At 34.8% G+C, this 24685-nt stretch overlaps 1 protein-coding gene across 1 annotated transcript in view; it reads left to right on the top strand.

The window, feature by feature from the left end:
* LOC132555420 (deoxynucleoside triphosphate triphosphohydrolase SAMHD1-like) overlaps positions 1 to 24685 on the top strand; it is a 74632-nt gene that overhangs the window by 8652 nt on the left and 41295 nt on the right. The window contains 13 exon segments of the mRNA XM_060219771.1: positions 5067 to 5227; positions 5723 to 5841; positions 6070 to 6134; positions 6931 to 6993; positions 7714 to 7788; positions 8342 to 8395; positions 8730 to 8897; positions 10141 to 10264; positions 15242 to 15296; positions 17835 to 17982; positions 19170 to 19250; positions 19992 to 20081; positions 21020 to 21104. Of these exon segments, the coding sequence (XP_060075754.1) occupies positions 5067 to 5227; positions 5723 to 5841; positions 6070 to 6134; positions 6931 to 6993; positions 7714 to 7788; positions 8342 to 8395; positions 8730 to 8897; positions 10141 to 10264; positions 15242 to 15296; positions 17835 to 17982; positions 19170 to 19250; positions 19992 to 20081; positions 21020 to 21104 (1288 nt within the window).

Raw genomic sequence — 24685 nt, 5'->3', positions numbered from 1 at the left:
GTGTGTTGGAAGGGGATGAGATGTGTCAGTTAATCTTCTGATACCCTAGTTATACACGGTGTGTGTGTTGGAAGGGGATGAGATGTGTCAGTTAATCTTCTGATACCCTAGTTATACACGGTGTGTGTGTTGGAAGGGGATGAGATGTGTCAGTTAATCTTCTGATACCCTAGTTATACACGGTGTGTGTGTTGGAAGGGGATGAGATGTGTCAGTTAATCTTCTGATACCCTAGTTATACACGGTGTGTGTGTTGGAAGGGGATGAGATGTGTCAGTTGTGTGTTGGAATCTTCTGATACCCTAGTTATACACGGTGTGTGTGTTGGAAGGGGATGAGATGTGTCAGTTAATCTTCTGATACCCTAGTTATACACGGTGTGTGTGTTGGAAGGGGATGAGATGTGTCAGTTAATCTTCTGATACCCTAGTTATACACGGAGTGTGTGTGTTGGAAGTGGATGAGATGTGTCAGTTAATCTTCTGATACCCTAGTTATACACGGTGTGTGTGTTGGAAGGGGATGAGATGTGTCAGTTAATCTTCTGATACCCTAGTTATACACGGTGTGTGTGTTGGAAGGGGATGAGATGTGTCAGTTAATCTTCTGATACCCTAGTTATACACGGTGTGTGTGTTGGAAGGGGATGAGATGTGTCAGTTAATCTTCTGATACCCTAGTTATACACGGTGTGTGTGTTGGAAGGGGATGAGATGTGTCAGTTAATCTTCTGATACCCTAGTTATACACGGTGTGTGTGTTGGAAGGGGATGAGATGTGTCAGTTAATCTTCTGATACCCTAGTTATACACGGTGTGTGTGTTGGAAGGGGATGAGATGTGTCAGTTAATCTTCTGATACCCTAGTTATACACGGTGTGTGTGTTGGAAGGGGATGAGATGTGTCAGTTAATCTTCTGATACCCTAGTTATACACGGTGTGTGTGTTGGAAGGGGATGAGATGTGTCAGTTAATCTTCTGATACCCTAGTTATACACGGTGTGTGTGTTGGAAGGGGATGAGATGTGTCAGTTAATCTTCTGATACCCTAGTTATACACGGTGTGTGTGTTGGAAGGGGATGTGTGTCAGTTAATCTTCTGATACCCTAGTTATACACGGTGTGTGTGTTGGAAGGGGATGAGATGTGTCAGTTAATCTTCTGATACCCTAGTTATACACGGTGTGTGTGTTGGAAGGGGATGAGATGTGTCAGTTAATCTTCTGATACCCTAGTTATACACGGTGTGTGTGTTGGAAGGGGATGAGATGTGTCAGTTAATCTTCTGATACCCTAGTTATACACGGTGTGTGTGTTGGAAGGGGATGAGATGTGTCAGTTAATCTTCTGATACCCTAGTTATACACGGTGTGTGTGTTGGAAGGGGATGAGATGTGTCAGTTAATCTTCTGATACCCTAGTTATACACGGTGTGTGTGTTGGAAGGGGTGAGATGTGTCAGTTAATCTTCTGATACCCTAGTTATACACGGTGTGTGTGTTGGAAGGGGATGAGATGTGTCAGTTAATCTTCTGATACCCTAGTTATACACGGTGTGTGTGTTGGAAGGGGATGAGATGTGTCAGTTAATCTTCTGATACCCTAGTTATACACGGTGTGTGTGTTGGAAGGGGATGAGATGTGTCAGTTAATCTTCTGATACCCTAGTTATACACGGTGTGTGTGTTGGAAGGGGATGAGATGTGTCAGTTAATCTTCTGATACCCTAGTTATACACGGTGTGTGTGTTGGAAGGGGATGAGATGTGTCAGTTAATCTTCTGATACCCTAGTTATACACGGTGTGTGTGTTGGAAGGGGATGAGATGTGTCAGTTAATCTTCTGATACCCTAGTTATACACGGTGTGTGTGTTGGAAGGGGATGAGATGTGTCAGTTAATCTTCTGATACCCTAGTTATACACGGTGTGTGTGTTGGAAGGGGATGAGATGTGTCAGTTAATCTTCTGATACCCTAGTTATACACGGTGTGTGTGTTGGAAGGGGATGAGATGTGTCAGTTAATCTTCTGATACCCTAGTTATACACGGTGTGTGTGTTGGAAGGGGATGAGATGTGTCAGTTAATCTTCTGATACCCTAGTTATACACGGTGTGTGTGTTGGAAGGGGATGAGATGTGTCAGTTAATCTTCTGATACCCTAGTTATACACGGTGTGTGTGTTGGAAGGGGATGAGATGTGTCAGTTAATCTTCTGATACCCTAGTTATACACGGTGTGTGTGTTGGAAGGGGATGAGATGTGTCAGTTAATCTTCTGATACCCTAGTTATACACGGTGTGTGTGTTGGAAGGGGATGAGATGTGTCTGTTAATCTTCTGATACCCTAGTTATACACGGTGTGTGTGTTGGAAGGGGATGAGATGTGTCAGTTAATCTTCTGATACCCTAGTTATACACGGTGTGTGTGTTGGAAGGGGATGAGATGTGTCAGTTAATCTTCTGATACCCTAGTTATACACGGTGTGTGTGTTGGAAGGGGATGAGATGTGTCAGTTAATCTTCTGATACCCTAGTTATACACGGTGTGTGTGTTGGAAGGGGATGAGATGTGTCAGTTAATCTTCTGATACCCTAGTTATACACGGTGTGTGTGTTGGAAGGGGATGAGATGTGTCAGTTAATCTTCTGATACCCTAGTTATACACGGTGTGTGTGTTGGAAGGGGATGAGATGTGTCAGTTAATCTTCTGATACCCTAGTTATACACGGTGTGTGTGTTGGAAGGGGATGAGATGTGTCAGTTAATCTTCTGATACCCTAGTTATACACGGTGTGTGTGTTGGAAGGGGATGAGATGTGTCAGTTAATCTTCTGATACCCTAGTTATACACGGTGTGTGTGTTGGAAGGGGATGAGATGTGTCAGTTAATCTTCTGATACCCTAGTTATACACGGTGTGTGTGTTGGAAGGGGATGAGATGTGTCAGTTAATCTTCTGATACCCTAGTTATACACGGTGTGTGTGTTGGAAGGGGATGAGATGTGTCAGTTAATCTTCTGATACCCTAGTTATACACGGTGTGTGTGTTGGAAGGGGATGAGATGTGTCAGTTAATCTTCTGATACCCTAGTTATACACGGTGTGTGTGTGTTGGAAGGGGATGAGATGTGTCAGTTAATCTTCTGATACCCTAGTTATACACGGTGTGTGTGTTGGAAGGGGATGAGATGTGTCAGTTAATCTTCTGATACCCTAGTTATACACGGTGTGTGTGTTGGAAGGGGATGAGATGTGTCAGTTAATCTTCTGATACCCTAGTTATACACGGTGTGTGTGTTGGAAGGGGATGAGATGTGTCAGTTAATCTTCTGATACCCTAGTTATACACGGTGTGTGTGTTGGAAGGGGATGAGATGTGTCAGTTAATCTTCTGATACCCTAGTTATACACGGTGTGTGTGTTGGAAGGGGGCGAGATGTGTCCTTGTTAATCTTCTGATACCCTTAGGTATACACGGTGTGTGTGTTGGAAGGGGATGAGATGTGTCAGTTAATCTTCTGATACCCTAGTTATACACGGTGTGTGTGTTGGAAGGGGTGAGATGTGTCAGTTAATCTTCTGATACCCTAGTTATACAAGGTGTGTGTGTTGGAAGGGGGCGAGATGTGTCCTTGTTAATCTTCTGATACCCTTAGGTATACACGGTGTGTGTGTTGGAAGGGGATGAGATGTGTCAGTTAATCTTCTTATACCCTAGTTATACACGGTGTGTGTGTTGGAAGGGAATGAGATGTGTCAGTTAATCTTCTGATACCCTAGTTATACACGGTGTGTGTGTTGGAAGGGGATGAGATGTATTAGTTAATCTTCTTATACCCTAGTTATACACGGTGTGTGTGTTGGAATGGGGTGAGATGAATTAGTCAAACTTCTGATTCCCTGATTTGCACTTCAGCAGCTCATTTGCAATCGCTATATTTTAACACGAATGAAATCGGTTAGGACAGGAGATGTATTGGAAGTCGATCAATTTATGGTATAAGAAGTCAAATAATATTTTCCTCTCTTAGCTGACATGTGATTTGTTTCTGTACTCTGAGGCTGAAGTTATTGAAGATCTTATCAAAAGAGGTCAAGCAGACAAAGTCATTTAATTTCCCTTTTCAGATATACATATGTATATTTTATGACGTCTTGTCCTTAAATATAAATATAGTATATTTAAAGACACCACAGACCCCTTTTACTAGGCATTCTACATGGACAGCTCTTTAACAAGTTGTATGGCAAAATTAACGACTTAGTTTACTTGTCCTGAAATTTCCAGTTCAAAATAGCGCCAATCCCACAACCCCCAGTCTATGGTGTTTCAGTGCAGCAGTTTATCTGATATTCAAGAAATCCCAAGAAAATACCGAAAAGGGCTTGTTGTGGGAAGATCACGGGGAACATTTACGGTCGTTATAATAAACTCATTGAGAAATAATCTATTTCTTTACTTAATTGGATTGGCCAAGATTTACTTGTCAGTTATCACCGATGAAGCAGATGGTGCTTATCACAGCGGAGCACCTGGTCTTGTTCTCCGTTAGCTATTTCAAGAGACATTTTTTTTCATTGTTTTGCCTAGTTTTATTGAATTCAAGTTAAGATTCTGTTAACATATCGCCATTTTTTCGTTTATCAGAAGTTTATGTTGAAGTGAACATCAACTAGTTCACAAGTAATACTGATTATTTTTTTTTGCATTCTTACAGAAAAAAGTGTGCATGACTTAAAATCCTTATGTGCGTGCGGTATAATTGTAGTGTTTGATAGAAGTATCCCAAAGACATTGTTCACCTGATTATTAACTTTGAGAAGAGAAATAACTCCGTAGAACTTTATAAAATAAAGTCTTTCCGTGGCAGAACTTCATTCGGATATGTATGAAGCCTAGCATTTACGCTGGTGTGAATGAATTGTCTGTACGGTCGCGCGAATTATGTATAATTGCACTAACATCATGAAGGGTGATGGTTTAATATTTAAGTATTTTGAAATCTTTCTTCACCCAACTATCCCCAGCTGTATTAATGGTTAATTGATGTTTCATTTTTCAGGTGTTTAAAGATCCAATCCATGGAGATATCGAACTACACCCATTATGTGTCAAGATCATCGACACACCGGAGTTCCAGAGGTTGCGCTTTGTGAAACAGTTGGGAGGATGTTACTATCTCTATCATGGCGCCTCACATAACCGATTTGAACACTGTATTGGGTAAGGCTATCTTTACCAAGTTAAAATGTTTGCTTACCTTTTTGCGTTTCCACAGGTATCAATTACATTTTGCAACTGATCCCACTGCTTAGTATGAAGCTGAACTTATTTGATGCCGTTTGATTCTGTTGTTGTTTACCTCGTTTTCATCTGCAAACGAGACTCTACTTACTTGGATTCACCAATCTATACATGAAAGGTGTCATCAATGAAACAGAAGACGCTTAATCTACCGAAACACTGACGAGGCTTAAATAGACAAATCTGCTGTTTCATTCATGTTTTGTCTTAACTCTATCTGATTCTTAACTTGTAGTGAAAGTTACCATTTATTTCTGAGTCTTCGGGTGAATAATCAAAGCATTGTTCTTTAACGTGAAAATACTGTTGTTATTCGTAATAATCATCAAGCAAATTTCAATAACGGCAAATTTTAATTGGCATCAGTAACAGTCGGGAAAAAAATAACGTATAGAATAATGATTCCCCTTACAGAGTGTGTCACCTGGCCGGGATATTGGTGGAGGCTATTGCGAGTCGACAACCTGAAGATAAAAAAGTCTCGGAGAAGAAGAAATTATGTGTGAAGATTGCTGGACTTTGTCATGATTTGGGTAAATAAAAGAGAAATTTCATTACATAACCAGTATTAGGGCAGTACTTTAATATAAAAAAGTGTAATTTTTACGGACCTGTTTTAGCTTCATTTACATAGCCTTCAGAAAAAGAAAAATCGAATGTTAAGTTGTTTAAGTATTTCCTGATGTAAATTTCACAAAATCAAAGTAAACTTTTTAAAGACGTGATAATTGTTCTGAATACTTTTGTTTTGTTGTAAACAGGTCATGGTCCATTTTCTCACATGTTTGAAAAATTTGTCAACAAACAACGCAGCAAGGCTTGGAAGGTAATTATTGAATGGCTGCTTACTGCCTTTTAAGTATTCCCGTGCCGTTCACGTTTTCATTCATTTTCATTCATTTGCTGATTTCAGCTGACACAGCTACTAAACACAGTATTAAACAATTATTTGCTTACAAGCCTTTTTAGTTTTTCCTAGAAATTAATTCAAACAAAGCTTTCAATGAAAAGCACAAAATCAGTGAAAATTTAAGGTATTCAACATTCGCATCAGTTGTGTTTGATCAAATAAAAGACGAAGGAAAGGTACTATTCTGGTTAGTAAAAGTTATTGAACGACTGGTAAACTGATCGATAACCATACTAAGCGCATGAAATGACGTTTGCCAGTATACGGTCTGTCATTCATAATAACAATGAATGCTATAGCATTTAATGACTAGGTATCCATGTAATCCTTCATCGTATGAAGAAAAAGTAAATATGATTTTAATGGCTATACTGGAGAATCCGTTTCCGTTCATTCCAAGGGTTTAGTTAAACATAGATGGCAACTATTGTATTGTATTTTCTATAAAAGGAATAAAAACAGAAATTTAAAATATCGCACCAATATATCATTATGAAATTGTATGTACACATACGTATAGTTATGTGTAGATTGATATGGCGCATTCCTGTATATTGGTATTGTGTATTCTTATTCATCAGTATAAGCTCATACTATACTCACTTATACATTTACACCAAACGTTAGATATGTAGTTTCAAATGTCTTTGTGAGAGGTGTTTTCATAAGTATGTCCACTGATTGATAACTGTACATCTATATCTCTTTAAAGCACGAGGACGTCTCGAAGCAGTTAGTTCAGAGGATATACGAGGGCATGAAGAAAGAGTTTAAGGTAATTGTTTTCAAGTCATAAAAGATATGCAATACTTCACAAGCAGTCCATGGCAACCCTCTTACCGAGTATAAACAAGCTTACGTTTGTGATTACAACAGTCAACCCTAACCATGTAGATAAGGTCTACTAATTTCAAACGCCGTCCTAATTGCATTATTCAAAAGAAGTGATTGAATTTAACTTCGTTTCTTTTTTTTCAAAAATCATTTTTCTTTTAGCAATGCCTCACTTCTGACGTCAATATTGGCGTTTGCCCTTTGAATACGGCATTCTAGATATTATCCCCATGGGGAGACATTCCAGAGTCTTTTAAAATGGTAGCTACTGCTTCGTGATTAACGTTTAGTAGTAGTGGTAGTGCCTTTCTGTGTGTTTTCAGGCCGTTCTTTTGTTCAAACGAAACCAAACTTAAATTTGTATAAGAATCTTTTATATTATATATATATATCTTTTCATTTTATTTTTTTTTCAATTTTCCAGCATTTCATATAATTTTTCAAAAAGCTGGAAGTAACCTGGATATTATTTATGTTGATAATGAGAGTGTTTACAGAGTTCATTGTAATAGTCCATACAATAAGTGTAACAAAAATCCTAATTATAAAAGCAGCGTTTTATTGATTGCAATTACTTATAGAAATGTACACTTATTCAATGTAAGAAAAGTATATCGGATGTGCATTTCTATTTTTTTAATCGCCAACTCGTTACAAAAAGGAACTAGGGAACTTGGATGAAAAGGACGTTAACTTTATAAAAGATTTGATACATCCACCGGAAAATCTATACCAGGTATTTATGTTGCTTTTGCTAATTATGTTGTACGCAATATTGATTTTGGTATTTCTGTATGAAATTATAAATGGCATACATGAAGATACATGTAAATAAAGACAGTAGATTGCTGCAAGTCAACATGTCAATAAATCCAATGATGTGGATCAGTTTCAAATCGTGTATCTAATAATTGGTGAGGAGAGAGTTCGTAACTACGTAATTTACTAGTTTTGAGTTATGAAAACGCAATATCGAGGCAATATATTTTTGTGATATTTAAAAAGAAATACAAGTTTATTTGATTTTAAATAGTTAACATAATAGGATAATAGACGTCATGCTTTCTGTACTACACAGCATTAAGTATTACACTGTTCGCCTTTATTAAGACGGGCACTGTGTGATAATGATATATGTGCTATATATCTATAAAATAATTTTCGTCTTCATGCAGTTTTACAATAATTTACGTATATATTATGTATGCTATGTATATATTGCTTCATAAAGCCCAAAATGAGATTAGGAATTATATCGATAATTGAAGTATGTACCTAATTCTTGACAGACAATATTGAAATCTGGCGTTGAAGAAAAGAAGAGAGAATACTTTCTTTATGAGGTTTGTGTATATATCTGATATGAGTAAATCCAAATGATAAAAAATGAAAAAGATCTTGTTAATTTACGCAAGAGAAGACCATATAGAATGGAATTAATTAATCTAGTTGTTTGATAAATCATTTTTCGATTTATTCTGCTTTATGTTTTATTTTCAAACGTAAGCAGTCCAATGATTCCAGGACTATTTCGTCACGCTGTTATCAATCAAACGTTTCCATGACGTGGCACCGAAACCACAAAACACAAAAAAAACCACCTTAATTTCTTGTGAGGTTTTTCTTCATGCAAATAACAACAACCGATCCGATTTCTTTCTGTCATATTTTTGACAGATTGTTGCCAATGAAGCAAATGGTGTTGATGTTGACAAATGGGATTACTTCTCTCGCGATTCTCTCTATCTGGGAGTGAAGAATAGCTTTGATCATGGCAGGTTGATAGCATCTGCTAGAGCATGTGATGATGACGATGGTATGACCCATGTCGCCTATCGAGATAAGGTAAGTCTAACTCCTATTTCTCTTGATATAATATTGCAATATTGCAGAAAATAATGACAGAAAAACTTCGTAAAAGGAGGAGTGCCAATTTCGGTTACTATGTGATTATTAATTAGGTATTGCTTCTTGTCGGAATTTGCAGTTGTATCGCAAAGATGTGTGGTTCTATCGTAATAGATATCATAGATAAGTGTTGGATAGGGTTTATGAATTTTCTAAATATGTAAGAGTATAACTAAGTATATTTCCTCATTATAGCATACATCTATAGGTTCGACAGATGTAGATTTATCGAATACGGACTGAATAGTTAAATGAACTCTTAATTTAAAGTGTTTTGTTTACAGATTATCCATTGTGTCTAAGTGTACATACACTCATTCTATTTACATTATGTTTAATAACATTATAATTAAATGGACATCTCTTTTTTTTCTCGGCAAGGAATCCTTATCATTTATACCTTTAGCATACATTAATTTTCGGTACTACTCTCATCTATCTATTACTTTGTAAACAAATATATACTTTTTTTTTCACGGGAGATCTCGATTCAGACCTATTACTTACACAACCGTATACATGTATTTTTTTTTGCCCGAGACAAAACGTTCACCACTTTCTAAAGTGTCAACTATAAGAAAGAAAGACGTTATTATATGTTACTGTCGAGCTAAAAATTAATTTTATAACCACCACTTAGATACTGTGTACTGCGGGTGGGCAATGCGTGCGCGAAGTTTGTGACGCTTTGTGCTGAAGGTCAGTCGTACAATGAGATGACTGTGACCAAATTTATAAGTTTTGTAATATATAGTTCTTACAAAAATCTTAAATTCTTAAAATAGGATACTGATCAAGCAGAAAATAATTTTTATCAGAAAATTAAATGCTTTTGCACGTGACCTTAAATGCTTCCCTACGAGAACAAAACGTCTGTTAAAGAATTTCTGCGGAATTATCTAAAGAGATGCCATTCTTTATCACTTGATTTTTGAAACATCAATATAACCTTATGCTTGAGCATTATACGTTAGGCTATCGTTTGGTAAATGTATATACAATGTACCCGTCATATTAATTCCATGACAGAATCGAATTATATATTTATCAAGACGTTCTCGAAAATACTATTAATATTCTTCTCCCTCAAATAAATTTTCATTCAGCTTTTTTCATTGTCATGGTAACTTCAACGAACGTGAAATTTAATTTCGTCACAATGAACTTATATATTGTAAAGGATATCGCCAATATTTGTGAGATGTTCCACACCCGCTTCATGCTGCATCGAAAGGCCTATCAGCATAGGATACCAAAGGTGATAGAACTGATGTAAGTAGGAAATATAACTAAGGTGTACCCAAGTAAAAAACCTTATTTCATTTTTTTTCTCCTTGATAAAATTCGTAGCTATAGTGATCACTGGGTATACCTCCAAGTTAGACTTTCCTCAGACAAATACAGTAGAACATGAATATATTATTTATGATGTACAAGTATAAACAGAAAATATACTAAACAAAAAAAGAAAGGTAACACTACTTTATTCTGTGATTAATTAATTAACGCCTTCATATATCCTTACCAACCATGTACGAATAAAGTAATTGATCAATTCTGATAAAACTGCAGTCATGGTTCATTATAAAACTTTGCGTTCAGTTGATTTTATTCGACTCTAACGGACGTTGGGGTCAATTTCAAAGGTAACACCATTAGTAACGGGTATGGCCACTGTTTGCAAAGTAAACAGCATTGCAACGTCGTCGCATGGAACTCGTAAACCGGCGGATAATTCGAGGAGAGATGTTTTTCCATTCAGCGATCAAGGCTTGGGCCAGCTCCTGCAAGTTTGACGACTGATTTTGACGTTCTCTCACGCGTCGCCCAAGAACGTCCCAGACATTCTCAATCGGTGACAAATCAGGTGATTTAGATGGCCAATCTAACACCTGTACGTTATTTTGCTGCAAGAAAGTTCTGCTGACGCGACTGGTGTGCGTTGGTGCGTTATCCTGTTGAAAAATGGCGCCAACGCCATGGCGTCTTAAGGCAGAACCACTGGTCTTCAAATTTCGTTCCGATATTGAATGCCGGTTAAATTGCCAATTAACACAACAAGCCTGGTACGAGTCCCCCCACAAATACCACCCCAAACTATTACACTTCTGCCGCCAAAGCGGTCCCGTTCTGCCACGCAGCAGTTCACAAAACGCTCCCCTCGTCGCCTCCGAACTCTGCGCCTTCCGTCACCGTGTTGCAGACAAAACCTGGACTCATCTGAAAACAGAACATTGTTCCATTGTCGTAAGACCCAACGACAGTGAACACGGGTCCAGTTACGCCGATTATTACGGTGACGTCGCAACAGATTGGGTCCAGTGTAAGGACGCCGCGCTTTCAATTGATAGACCCTAAACCTGTTGCAGACTGTTAATGAAGAAGACACACGACGCCCAAACAATGTCCTTGTAGTCTCTACTGCGGTTACGAATTGATTGTGCAAGTATATCAATTGTACACGACGGTCATCCCTGGCGGTCGTTTTACGGGGTCGGCCGCTTTGAGGACGATCGGATGTTGACCCAGTTTGATTTAAACGACTTGCCAACTGGCAAATTGTCTTAACACTGCAACCAAAATGCCGTGCAACTCGACGGCGAGACTCCCCAGCATGGATCATGCCTACAGCCCTTTCTCTCTGTACTTGTGACACCTGGGGCATAATGATATAGTTGATAGATAGCAAGATTCGGTGATTTCTAAGTTCTAAGGAACAGTTGTCAGTTTGAATGTTTATGAAATTCAAGCGAAGATACAAGTAAGTCGCAGAAAACCTCGTGCAGCTCTTTCGCTAATGCAGACTTTCACGCTTGAATGATTTTGTAATGTAAAACATTACCATTTTCTAATATTGCACAAAACATCATCTTGTTTTCACTCATTTACAGGTATTCGCCATGGAAGCATGTTAACCTTTCTTTTTTGTTGAGTATATAAGAAACACTAAAGTAATATTCCTTATATATACGAACTAAATACAAATAAGATATTTCATATGTATATACAGTAAACATCAGTATGATATACTACATTTATATACAGTAAACATCCGTATAATATACCACATTTATATACAGTAAACATCAGTATAATATACCACATTTATATACAGTAAACATCAGTATGATATACCACATTTATATACAGTAAACATCAGTATAATATACTACATTTATATACAGTAAACATCAGTATAATATACTACATTTATATACAGTAAACATCAGTATGATATACCACATTTATATACGGTAAACATCAGTATGATATACCACATTTATATACAGTAAACATCAGTATGATACACCACATTTATATACAGTAAACATCAGTATGATATACCACATTTATATACAGTAAACATCAGTATGATATACCACATTTATATACAGTAAACATCAGTATGATATACCACATTTATATACAGTAAACATCAGTATGATATACCACATTTATATACAGTAAACATCAGTATAATATACTACATTTATATACAGTAAACATCAGTATGATATACTACATTTATATACAGTAAACATCAGTATGATATACCACATTTATATACAGTAAACATCAGTATGATATACCACATTTATATACAGTAAACATCAGTATAATATACTACATTTATATACAGTAAACATCAGTATGATATACCACATTTATATACAGTAAACATCAGTATGATATACCACATTTATATACAGTAAACATCAGTATATATACCACATTTATATACAGTAAACATCAGTATGATACACCACATTTATATACAGTAAACATCAGTATGATATACCACATTTACATACAGTAAACATCAGTATGATATACCACATTTACATACAGTAAACATCAGTATGAATACCACATTTACAGTAAACATCAGTATGATATACCACATTTACATACAGTAAACATCAGTATGATATACCACATTTATATACAGTAAACATCAGTATATATACCACATTTATATACAGTAAACATCAGTATGATATACCACAATTATATACAGTAAACATCAGTATGATATACCACATTTATATACAGTAGACATCAGTATGATAGACAACATTTAAATACAGTAAACATCAGTATATATACCACATTTATATACAGTAAACATCAGTATGATATACCACATTTATATACAGTAAACATCAGTATGATATACCACATTTATATACAGTAAACATCAGTATGATATACCACATTTATATACAGTAAACATCAGTATGATATACCACATTTATATACAGTAAACATCAGTATGATATACCACATTTATATACAGTAAACATCAGTATGATATACCACATTTATATACAGTAAACATTATATACAGTATGATATACCACATTTATATACAGTAAACATCAGTATGATATACCACATTTATATACAGTATAGTATGATATACCACATTTATATACAGTAAACATCAGTATGATATACCACATTTATATACAGTAAACATCAGTATTTATATACCACATTTATATACACATTTATATACACATTTATATACAGTAAACATCAGTATGATATACCACATTTATATACAGTAAACATCAGTATGATATACCACATTTATATACAGTAAACATCAGTATGATATACTACATTTATATACAGTAAACATCAGTATGATATACCACATTTATATACAGTAGATATCAGTATAATATACCACATTTATATAGAGTAAACATCAGTATGATATACCACAATTATATACAGTAAACATCAGTATGATATACATTTATATACAGTAAACATCAGTATGATATACCACATTTATATACAGTAAACATCAGTATGATATACCACATTTATATACAGTAAACATCAGTATAATATACTACATTTATATACAGTAAACATCAGTATGATATACCACATTTATATACAGTAAACATCAGTATAATATACTACATTTATATACAGTAAACATCAGTATGATATACTACATTTATATACAGTAAACATCAGTATAATATACCACATTTATATACAGTAAACATCAGTATATTATACCACATTTATATACAGTAAACATCAGTATGATATACTACATTTATATACAGTAAACATCAGTATGATATACTACATTTATATACAGTAAACATCAGTATGATATACTACATTTATATACAGTAAACATCAGTATAATATACTACATTTATATACAGTAAACATCAGTATGATACACCACATTTATATACAGTAAACATCGGTATGATATACCACAATTATATACAGTAAACATCAGTATGATATACCACATTTATATACAGTAAACATCAGTATGATATACCACAATTATATACAGTAAACATCAGTTTGATATACCACATTTATATACAGTAGATATCAGTATCATATACTACATTTATATACAGTAAACATCAGTATGATATACCACAATTATATACAGTAAACATCAATATAATATTCCACAATTATATACCGTAACATCAATATGATATTCCCAATTTATATACAGTATAGCAAAAATTTGATATATTCCATATACACAGTTAACTTTCAGTCTTCAAAATGTTGCATATTTTCCCGCATAATCTAGCCTCGTTATAAATAATTATACTTTTGTCTCCTATTACAGCTCTTTTAACGTGTGAATGTACAATGGAAAGTATTATATCATTTAATATTTTTGATACCTATTTGATATATACATGATGGTAATGAAAAAGTATATTTAATCATCCAAATATCAACAGCATTTACATTACGTTTATGACACGGCGATTTCACACATTGGAAAATGCACCAACATTACCAATATTCAAATCTGAAAACATTTTACAATAGCCTTTATGGAAATTTTATGTCAAGTCTTATTTCATTTGCTTTATGAATATTCAGCTCTAAATTTGGAATAAGACAATCCTTTTCTAAAGAGAACAATTCAACACATTTGTTAATATTCGGTCTACCATTAAGGCTGATTGGTAGTATAGCTGGCCATTCTCGCATTGTCATAAATATATTGTGAAAAAGTTTCTGTTTAATGTTGACTATTATGACAATTATTGTTAATTATGGTCATTGATCCTTCGCATCTGACTTTTGACAATGATTTCGACCAATTTTGAATTCTCCCAGTCGCCACCTCTGTTTCTATCAAAGCCCCAGCACCACTGATGGTTCATAGAATTACGATACATCTGTATAATGCAGGTTATGGGATTATTTGACTGTGTATCTATATCTATATTGAAAGAATAATTTTCTTAAAATCAACAGGGTTTTAGATGCATTGGATGAAGGAAAGGATGAAAAGATTGTCTCCTTTACCAACAAAGATGGGTAAGAAGTTATTAAAATAATTTACAATCACTGCAAATCGTAATATTTTTTATTCTTTTTTGACCATTAATTAATAACCTTATTAGAATGCCTTGCTTGCAAAATGTATAATGATTTTTATTATAAAAAATCAGTACTTTGTCAAAATGTATAACGATGTTTGTTATAAAAATTGGGTCATTGTCAAAATGTATATATGTTGTTACGTTACGTAACTAACGTGCAGCCAATAAAACCCAACAGCTAGGTTAAAATTCAACAATTTAGTAACAGCAAATGCATTCTATACAGCAAATTACAAATATTGCGATGGTGTACAGAGTTAGCTACTAATTAACCAAAAGTCAGAACTTATCTTTCGATGGAAATTCTCCAAATCCAGAAAACTTCACAATAGATTGTCCAGAATATAGGTAACCGAATAATCCGAGAATGGTTTCCTCACTGGGTATATATAAGTGCAATTCCACAAGGCAAGGCACTTCACAGTCTGAAGTCTCAAAATAAGCGGAGTGAAGGCGTTAATACTTCAAAAAGGCTGCTCCGGCTCAGTTCCATCATGTTCTAGAAAAATCTGTCTTGCACTATCTACACGTAATGTGACAAATAAGCACAAACAGCTTTTTTCATATAAACAACAATATGATACAATGCATGTAAACACAGCACATCTGAATTTGGGTTAATACATTTATACATAACAATGTTCGTTATAAAAAATCGTTTTTTGACAATATGTTGTAGTATGTTCGTTATAAAAATGGTTCTTTGTCAAAATGTATCATGATTTTTGTTATGGACATTCGTAATTTGAACTGAAAGATAACGATATTTACTTCAACAATTTGCACTTCGTCACATTATATCACAACATTCCCTTTCAAACTTTATTCTTTGTCACAATGCATAACGAAGTTAACTAAGAAAAATCGTTCATTAAAATGTAAACTTTACCTTTAAATTTTGTGTTGTGTCATGAACCTTATTATTTGAATTCAATGAAGTTTACTACAATTATCCATACTTTGTTACAATACATTAAAATTTGCTATTAGCTTTCCTACTTTATCGGTATTGATAGCAACGTTTAGAAAAAAAACCGCGCTTTAGTTTGTCATCTTTAACGGAAAGACTAACATATATTTCAAGAATATTCACAAATGGGACACATTTTCTTACTGGTATATGTATTGCCAAAATACAAGTTTTCCTGTTCTTCATGATGGTATTAATTAGTAAAATGTGAACTTAAACATACTTTTTCGATAACATACGTGACTTGCTATTGTTTAAAATCATATTTACTATTACACTGCAAACTTCGTAATCTTTAATGAGAACACTTTTTAATGCGTACTTTGCTGTCCTTTATACGATATTTTAAGTACAAGTATTATCTTTCGTCTACACAACTACCCTTAAACAAGTCAACCTTTCTTGCTGTTCAAGAAAAGAGGCAGGGTGTTATTTTCGAGTTTTAATGCATAGATGTTATGCACAGACGCCAATTACTCTACATATTATACGTAGTTATGGATATGCTGAACAAATTTTGCATGTTAAGTATTATAAACTTCAAATTATCTACGGCAGAATAGGCATTATCCCAAACGTGGGCTAATGTTGAACACTTACTGAGTTAGCTTAGCATTTACGTATAACATTAGTAAATACTAGCCGAAATATACTGTTCGACATATTACAATATATCTAAAGCTAGATCGGTTGAGCGTCAGACTAGAAGGTTAGGGGTCACGGGTTCGAATCCTAGCGGATGCATTAAAATGACCTCTATTAAACCAGGGCAGAATAGGTTAAATTTTTAACAATTAAAGACTTAGCTAAACATACCCTGAGCTAAATCTTGAACTACAAAGAAAACTGCACAATGAGTGTGCTATATTTTGATAATTGCAGTGTTACCTATTCGTTACACTTAAAAAGTGTATTTGAAATACAAATACAGAGTGAGCTAAACTCTAAGTAGTACAGAGTGAGATAAATTTTTAACTAAAAGTGAGCTGCACCTGTAAGTATAGAATCAGCTTGATATTGGTTACATACTAACGTATAACTCTTACATAGTAAATAGCTGATCGTGGAACAAAATTCAATATATCTCCCGAGTTTTTACTAGAGGAAAGGGGGACATTAGACAAAAGAGAGGTGAAAAAAGCGATAGAAAGCAAGTGGAGTGAACATGAAAAAAAAAACAGATTGTTAGAATGATTGTGGTGAGGTGTGTAGACGGAGGGAGACTGGTTAAAGGCACGGTTACAATTCTGGTACTGGGCTACTTCACTATAGTCATTCACGGCTTCATATTAACAGCAGATTGAAATATTATTGTCATTGTTACCTAAAAACCCTTCTCGCCAGGCAAGTGTAAATCTGTCAAAGTCAATAGTTATTAGAAATCTTTGAAAGTACACTTCAAACATTTAGATAATAAAACTAAAAACAATTGTAGTATTGATACCAGTAGGTATCAATCAGAACAGTTCATTTGCACTTCAACAATTGTTTTTTGTGTTTAAGGGTTGAGGAAAACATCACGCTTCATGAAGCCGTAGAAAACATGGATGCCTACGTTACACTTACCGACGACGTATTGTATAAAACAAAAATTGGCAAAAGAATTTTTAGGAGGGAACTGTATCCATTCATTGGAGAAAAGCATATCAAGGTACATAAAGTATCACCATACACGTCATGCCCAGACCTATGATGACCCAAATTAGTCTCGGATGGACATCTGAGCTTCCGATGAATTCTTGTCGTTTTAGAGGTTTTAGTTACTTATCTTGAAATCCGATTGTTCGCCACTGCTTAAGGTCACCTTCCCTAACATAAAAGTAGTGTAGACATTCTGTTAAAGTAAACATGTTATTAATGAATTTTTTTAAACAAAATTTGGAACATGGTAAAGGTCGTTTGTTTATCCCAGAAATTAAGAAATATATCACTAAGATGATAATAACATGTCAAGAGGCTGGTAATTAATCATATGAAGAAAATATTACAACAACGAGCACGGGGTGCATGTAACTCGAAAGTCCTCATAATGCAAGGTCAGATGTAGAGTAAATTATACAGTACTGGGTAGTTTGCCATACCTTAAGTTCATCATATGTATATTGAAATGTAAATGTATAGATGATTATTTCTCAATTGTTTATCGTTAAAAGGAAACACTGATAAGACATTGTAGAGAGAATTACTGGTAACGATCACAAAAAGAGGTATTTATAGACTCTATTACACAGCTACCTGAAGAAAATCACACTTCATGCACATGCATTATATATGTTGATTCGCTGCTAAGGTGCATATTATATTAAGCAGAAAAAAAAAGAGTATTTCTGGATGTCACATTTCTAAAAACTCATAAATATCCTTAAACTCATAGGTACATGTATCTCATAGGTGATGGCAAATACGCCCTAGAAATAGGATCTCCGAAGTATTTACTGTGAAATATCTAATTATATGGAGATAACAGAATAAAAGTAGTTCAATTTATACCTTCTTATATGAAATGGATTTCGAAATTAAAACAATTTATGTTTCATATCGAATAGAAATACTTTGTGAGTAGTTTGTTAAAGCCAATTGTTTTATACAATGCTTTGTGATGATGAAAATAGGATACTTTCCTTTACAAATATATACATTACTCCTTATACAAACTTAGGAATCAAATTTTATTATTTTGTAATGTTGATTAAAACTTTATAAACTGTGATGTTTATCTGTAAGTAGTTTAATCACATTTCTATATTTCTTATTCAACATGCTGTACTTCATTTCATGTATTATTATCCATTGTTACGGAACGCATATTAAAAGTTATTGACTGAATATTTACAACAGAAAGAGGAAGCCAATGAAACAAAACTGAAAGAAGAGATTACAGGAAACGATACTGAAATGAAAGAACAAATCGTTGTCAATGTAAGTGATTTTTTTATACGATACGTTGTACTTGTACTGGATATCATCTTGACATAAAGCCGAACCTCGTTATCTTGAACTCGTCAGGACCAAGGGAAAAGTCGAGATAAACAAGTATTGGGTTTATAGGAATTCGAATGCTTTGTGTAAATTTTATCAGGGACCTACGAAATGCTTCGAATTAAACGGGGTCTTCGAGTTACACGAATTCGAGATAGCGATGTTCAACTGTAATTACATTTAATGTGGAAAACATCTTAACATTTTACAACTTAAAGTAAAGTGAAAACTCCAAATTTCAATGACACCTAGTCTTAATGTCCATGTCATTTTTTTGATGAGTTAAATGATTCTCTTGTTCTTTGTTCGCCCTAGATCATCAAATCTGTGAATGAATAAATACGTGTAGGTATTTTTCTTTGTTGTGCCAACAATTAAAGAAAAACGCTCCACGTTCCTCCATATTATTAACATTTTGTTTCAACTATTAATATCGTAACTTGTTCATCAATAGTTAAAAAAAGGAAAATATGACAGGGTGCCAAAATATCAATTCAAAGTAGAACACGACGATGCAAGAGCAATTTATCAAAAACGATAGTTTAAACTAAGACTATATATGGCTAGTTTTGTGGGAGTGTTTGTTCCCTCTTTGTACACTTCGTAGAATCACTCATTAGGATATCATGCAGTATTTATTACTTATCATATTATGAATGATCCTAAATTCTTTTTTTCCAGATTGCCCATTTCGATTGGGGAAGTGACGATAAAAACCCTGTTGAAAAAGCCTACGAGTACACCAAAGATAACGTTGAGAAAGTAGTTACAGTAAGATATTTTGTTTTAATTGTGTACATGGTTTCTATTAATGTAAAAGTGGGGCTATTATTATTATAATTTGTTTCCCTTGGGAGCAAGTAAAATTAACCACAGTTAACAAAGATATTTCCGTCAGGAATTCTAGTTTTAATTACTCTATGCAGGTGTTCTTTCAGGACCAGGTTTAATTTAGGACTCTTAAAACCGCGAACCGGTATAACTAACTAACAGAGAAGTTTCACGTGAAAACTGGTATGATTAACTAGTTTTTCATATACATTTTTCTTGTGAGTCGGTATGATTAACTATAATTGACAGTGACATTTCCCTTGTGAGTCGGTATAATTAACTATAATTGACAGTGACATTTCCCTTGTGAGTCGGTATAATTAACTATAATTGACAGTGACGTTTCACTTGTGAGTCGGTATAATTAACTATAATTGACAGTGACGTTTCACTTGTGAGTCGGTATTATTAACTATAATTGACAGTGACGTTTCCCTTGTGAGTCGGTATAATTAACTATAATTGACAGTGACGTTTCCCTTGTGAGTCGGTATAATTAACTATAATTGACAGTGACGTTTCACTTGTGAGTCGGTATAATTAACTATAATTGACAGTGACATTTCCCTTGTGAGTCGGTATAATTAACTATAATTGACAGTGACGTTTCCCTTGTGAGTCGGTATAATTAACTATAATTTACACAGTAAGGTAATAATTTACATTTTTATTTATTTTCATTTGGAATTAATCGAAACCTAAGATAAACTGTAAGGAAATAAGGTCAGTTTTATACTTTGAGAATAACATTAGTACACGATTTCCTGGACCCTTGGGGCTAGTTTAAGCATATGAACGATGTTTTCCTTTCCGTCAAAAAAGGGATAACCAAAAATGACTTACTAACTCTGCAGTGCGTTTTCCGTTTCATTTTTTAGAAACAGAACGATTTTCGCATGCTGGTTCCAGGATGTTTTGAAGAATACTTTGCAAGGGTGTACTGCAAATCAACAACAGATAAGGGTAAAGCGAAGAAATTGTTTGAAATTTGGAAAAACAAATGATGTTCAGTTTTATAGCGAGAATAACTTGTTCTCTAAAAGACTGATCGCTAAAAATACCCTAGATCGACTTTCTATCTGTTGATTTGGTTTCTTATCGTTTTATGATATTAGTGTGATTTTCCATTAATTTGTACGTGTTATTAGTTGCTTACTATACTTGTGCATATTGTAAAACATTGGCTAGTACATCAGGTGATACCGTTGTGGATTTACTTGCTCTTATTTTGGGAACGTGACATTACGTAATCTGATTGACCATAATTCCATGGCGGGAGTCTTCGATGAAGCAGAAGATGCTTACATTGCCGAAACACCTGGTCTTATTATCCTTGTACTTTTTCAGAGGTTCTTTTCTTTATTTTTTGTCATTGATTAATTGAATTTAAGTTTAAATTAAGATTCTGTTTACTTGTCGGCATCTTTGATATTTTATTCAGTCATAATGTAAAGTTAATTGATATGTAATTATATCAGCAAATTATGTTAAACAAAACTTACGATCTATTTACTAATCCTGCTATCGAGTATTTTTTTCAAATATTGCTATCATTAATTTTGTGCAATAATTTAATCTTATAGTAATGTTTTTGCCAAATTACATGTTATATTATATTCTGTGTAAGCAATAGATCATCGTTTTAAATATCTGTTTGTTATATTATTTTCTGTGTAATTGAAGCAATGAATCATCGTTTTAAATATCTGTTTGTTATATTATTTTCTGTGTAATTGAAGCAATGGATCATCGTTTTAAATATCTGTTTGTTATATTATTTTCTGTGTAATTGAAGCAATGGATCATCGTTTTAAATATCTGTTTGTTATATTATTTTCTGTGTAATTGAAGCAATAGATCATCGTTTTAAATAACTGTTTGTTATATTATTTTCTGTGTAATTGAAGCAATGGATCATCGTTTTAAATATCTGTTTGTTATATTATTTTCTGTGTAATTGAAGCAATAGATCATCGTTTTAAATATCTGTTTGTTATATTATTTTCTGTGTAATTGAAGCAATGGATCATCGTTTTAAATATCTGTTTGTTATATTATTTTCTGTGTAATTGAAGCAATAGATCATCGTTTTAAATATCTGTTTGTTATATTATTTTCTGTGTAATTGAAGCAATAGATCATCGTTTTAAATATCTATTTGATTCATCCCAATCAGCAAAATTGGCAAGAACCTGTGCTAAAAATTACATTATACTGCTTTTCATTTTCTGGGTTATTGTTATTTATCACTTTCTTTGCCAGTCTGTGCTTTAACTTTATTAGGTCTGTAAATTTCTTGTCTAATGGAATGTCTCTCCCTTTCCTTTTCACAGAGCCTGTCACCGATGTTGGTACTAGATTGTCTTCTATCTCCTTTATTTTCTTGTGGAGTATATCCCAGTTCTTTTGTATCCCGTTCTCTGGTATTAGTTCATTTCTCCATGCTACTGTTTGAATTGCTTCATTTATTATTTTGTAATCTGCTTTGGTGCAGCATTTCCTAACCTTTGTTCTGTTATTGAATTTAGCTTTACAGATAAAATCAAAACTTAAAACACAGTGGTCGCTTTTCCCTAAAGGGCTCTGAATGTCTAAATTGGTAACAGATTCCTCATCCTTTGTAAGAAATAGATCGAGGATGTTGGGAGTGTCGTTTCCTCTGAATCTAGTTAGTTTTGACACATGCTGGAAAAGAAATTAATCTGACACATTATCCACGAATCTATACTCCAATGAAGTGTTGATTCACCCTTTGTATTCCATAGCTTCCAGTCAATATTTGGTAGATTAAAATCTCCTAGTATTAGTAGGTTTGTATGTCCTGACCTGGACACATAGTTTATTCTTGTAGCTTATCATTGTTTTCTTTCTCTCCACTGTCGGACCTATAGATCATAACTATCAATAATCTATCATTGTTTGTAAGCTGTATATCCACCATTAGATTTTCTTGAAACTCTATTTCTGTTGTGATGACTTTAGCAGGTAGTGCTTTGTGTATATATAATATACTAAAAGGATAAAGAAACGCAGGGTGAACTTTAAACCAGAAATAAAATATGATATCGGGCTTCATTTAAAACGAAATTTTGTATACTTACAGATAAATTAAGCTCAAAATTTTCCAAAGTCTGTATTTTGCATCTGACAATTGGTTTAGAGGTACTAACGATTAAATTGAATGGACCCATAGGATTTTGAAATTGAAATTGAACTGAGTCATCAATATCTTGTGTGTTCGCCGTTTGCTGTGGTCACGGCCCTTATTCTTCTGGTCATAGAGTTCATGAGAGCGTTAATCCGTCTTATGGGGATGTTGTCCCACTCTTCAATCAGAGTTCTGGTCAACTGCTCTCGAGTAGCAGGGGGTGGCTGGCGCTTTCGAACCTGTCTATCCAACTGGTCCCAAAGATGCTCGATCGGGGACAAATCAGGGCTATATGGCGGCCAATCTAGTGGTTGAATGTTGTTGTTGGCCAGAAAGACTTGGCAAATCCTTGCTACGTGGGGCCTAGCATTATCCTGCTGGAGGGTTAGATTATGCTGCTGTAAGAATGGGATAACATGGGGGGTCGGAGGATCTCATCTCTATACTTAGCTGCTGTTAAATTGCCATCAATAACAACCAATTGTGATTTTAGCCCGTGTGAGATTCCTCTCCACACCATTACTGAACCGCCCTTTAACCTATCCCTCTCTACAACGCAAGTGTCCGTAAACGTTCGCCACGACGTCGGTAGACACGTTGACGGCCGTCAGATCGATAAAGACAGAATCGAGACTCGTCCGTGAAGAAAACTTGTCTCCTCTGCCTCATTGGAAACCGTCGTGGAGCATGTGCAGCGACCCAGGCCATATGACGCTGACGTCGAGCAGGGGTAAGGTGTGGACCTACGTAGGGACGACGTGCTCTTACACCAACTTCTCGTAATCGATTCCTTACAGTTTTTGAACTTATAGGACACCCATGATTTCAACGAACATTAAGTGCACTCTCAACGGCAGTCATGCGCCGATTACGCACTTGAGAGACGACGATATAGCGATCCTGACGTCGTGACGTTACGCGCGGACGTCCTGACCTAGGTCGATCGGCCAATCGCCCAGTTTCCCGAAGACGTCTGACAAGACGTTCTGTGGTGGAAACATTAACACCAAAGTGCCTAGCAACCTGATTTTGAAGCTGTCCTTGCATCAGCATCTGAATGGCCTGACCTCTCTGAACTTCTGTGAGTCGTGCCATTCTTAAAACGAATCAAATTCTCTATTAATTTTAGGGAAGCAGTTTGTCTGTATAAAGACTAACGAAGAGTGACTTGACCAAAGCTGCATGAGACCAGTACACGGTGCACAAGATTATTGTTTTTTCCTTCCTCCATTTACCAGAGCTTCCCACTACCGTGACTAAATTTTCGATACATGACCAGGTGTAATATGACCTAATTACTCAATCCACAAAGTTTCACTTTTTTGGAGAACACGTTTTCAAAATATCTTAAGAGGGCTTTAACTCTGTTCGATATTTCAGCCAATGAGAAGGCCAG

This window comes from Ylistrum balloti, unplaced genomic scaffold (assembly GCF_031769215.1).
Source record: "Ylistrum balloti isolate Yb309-2 unplaced genomic scaffold, AGI_CSIRO_Ybal_v1 Utg370488, whole genome shotgun sequence".
NCBI classification, from domain to species: domain Eukaryota; kingdom Metazoa; phylum Mollusca; class Bivalvia; order Pectinida; family Pectinidae; genus Ylistrum; species Ylistrum balloti.
This window is presented reverse-complemented; position numbering and strand designations above follow the sequence as displayed.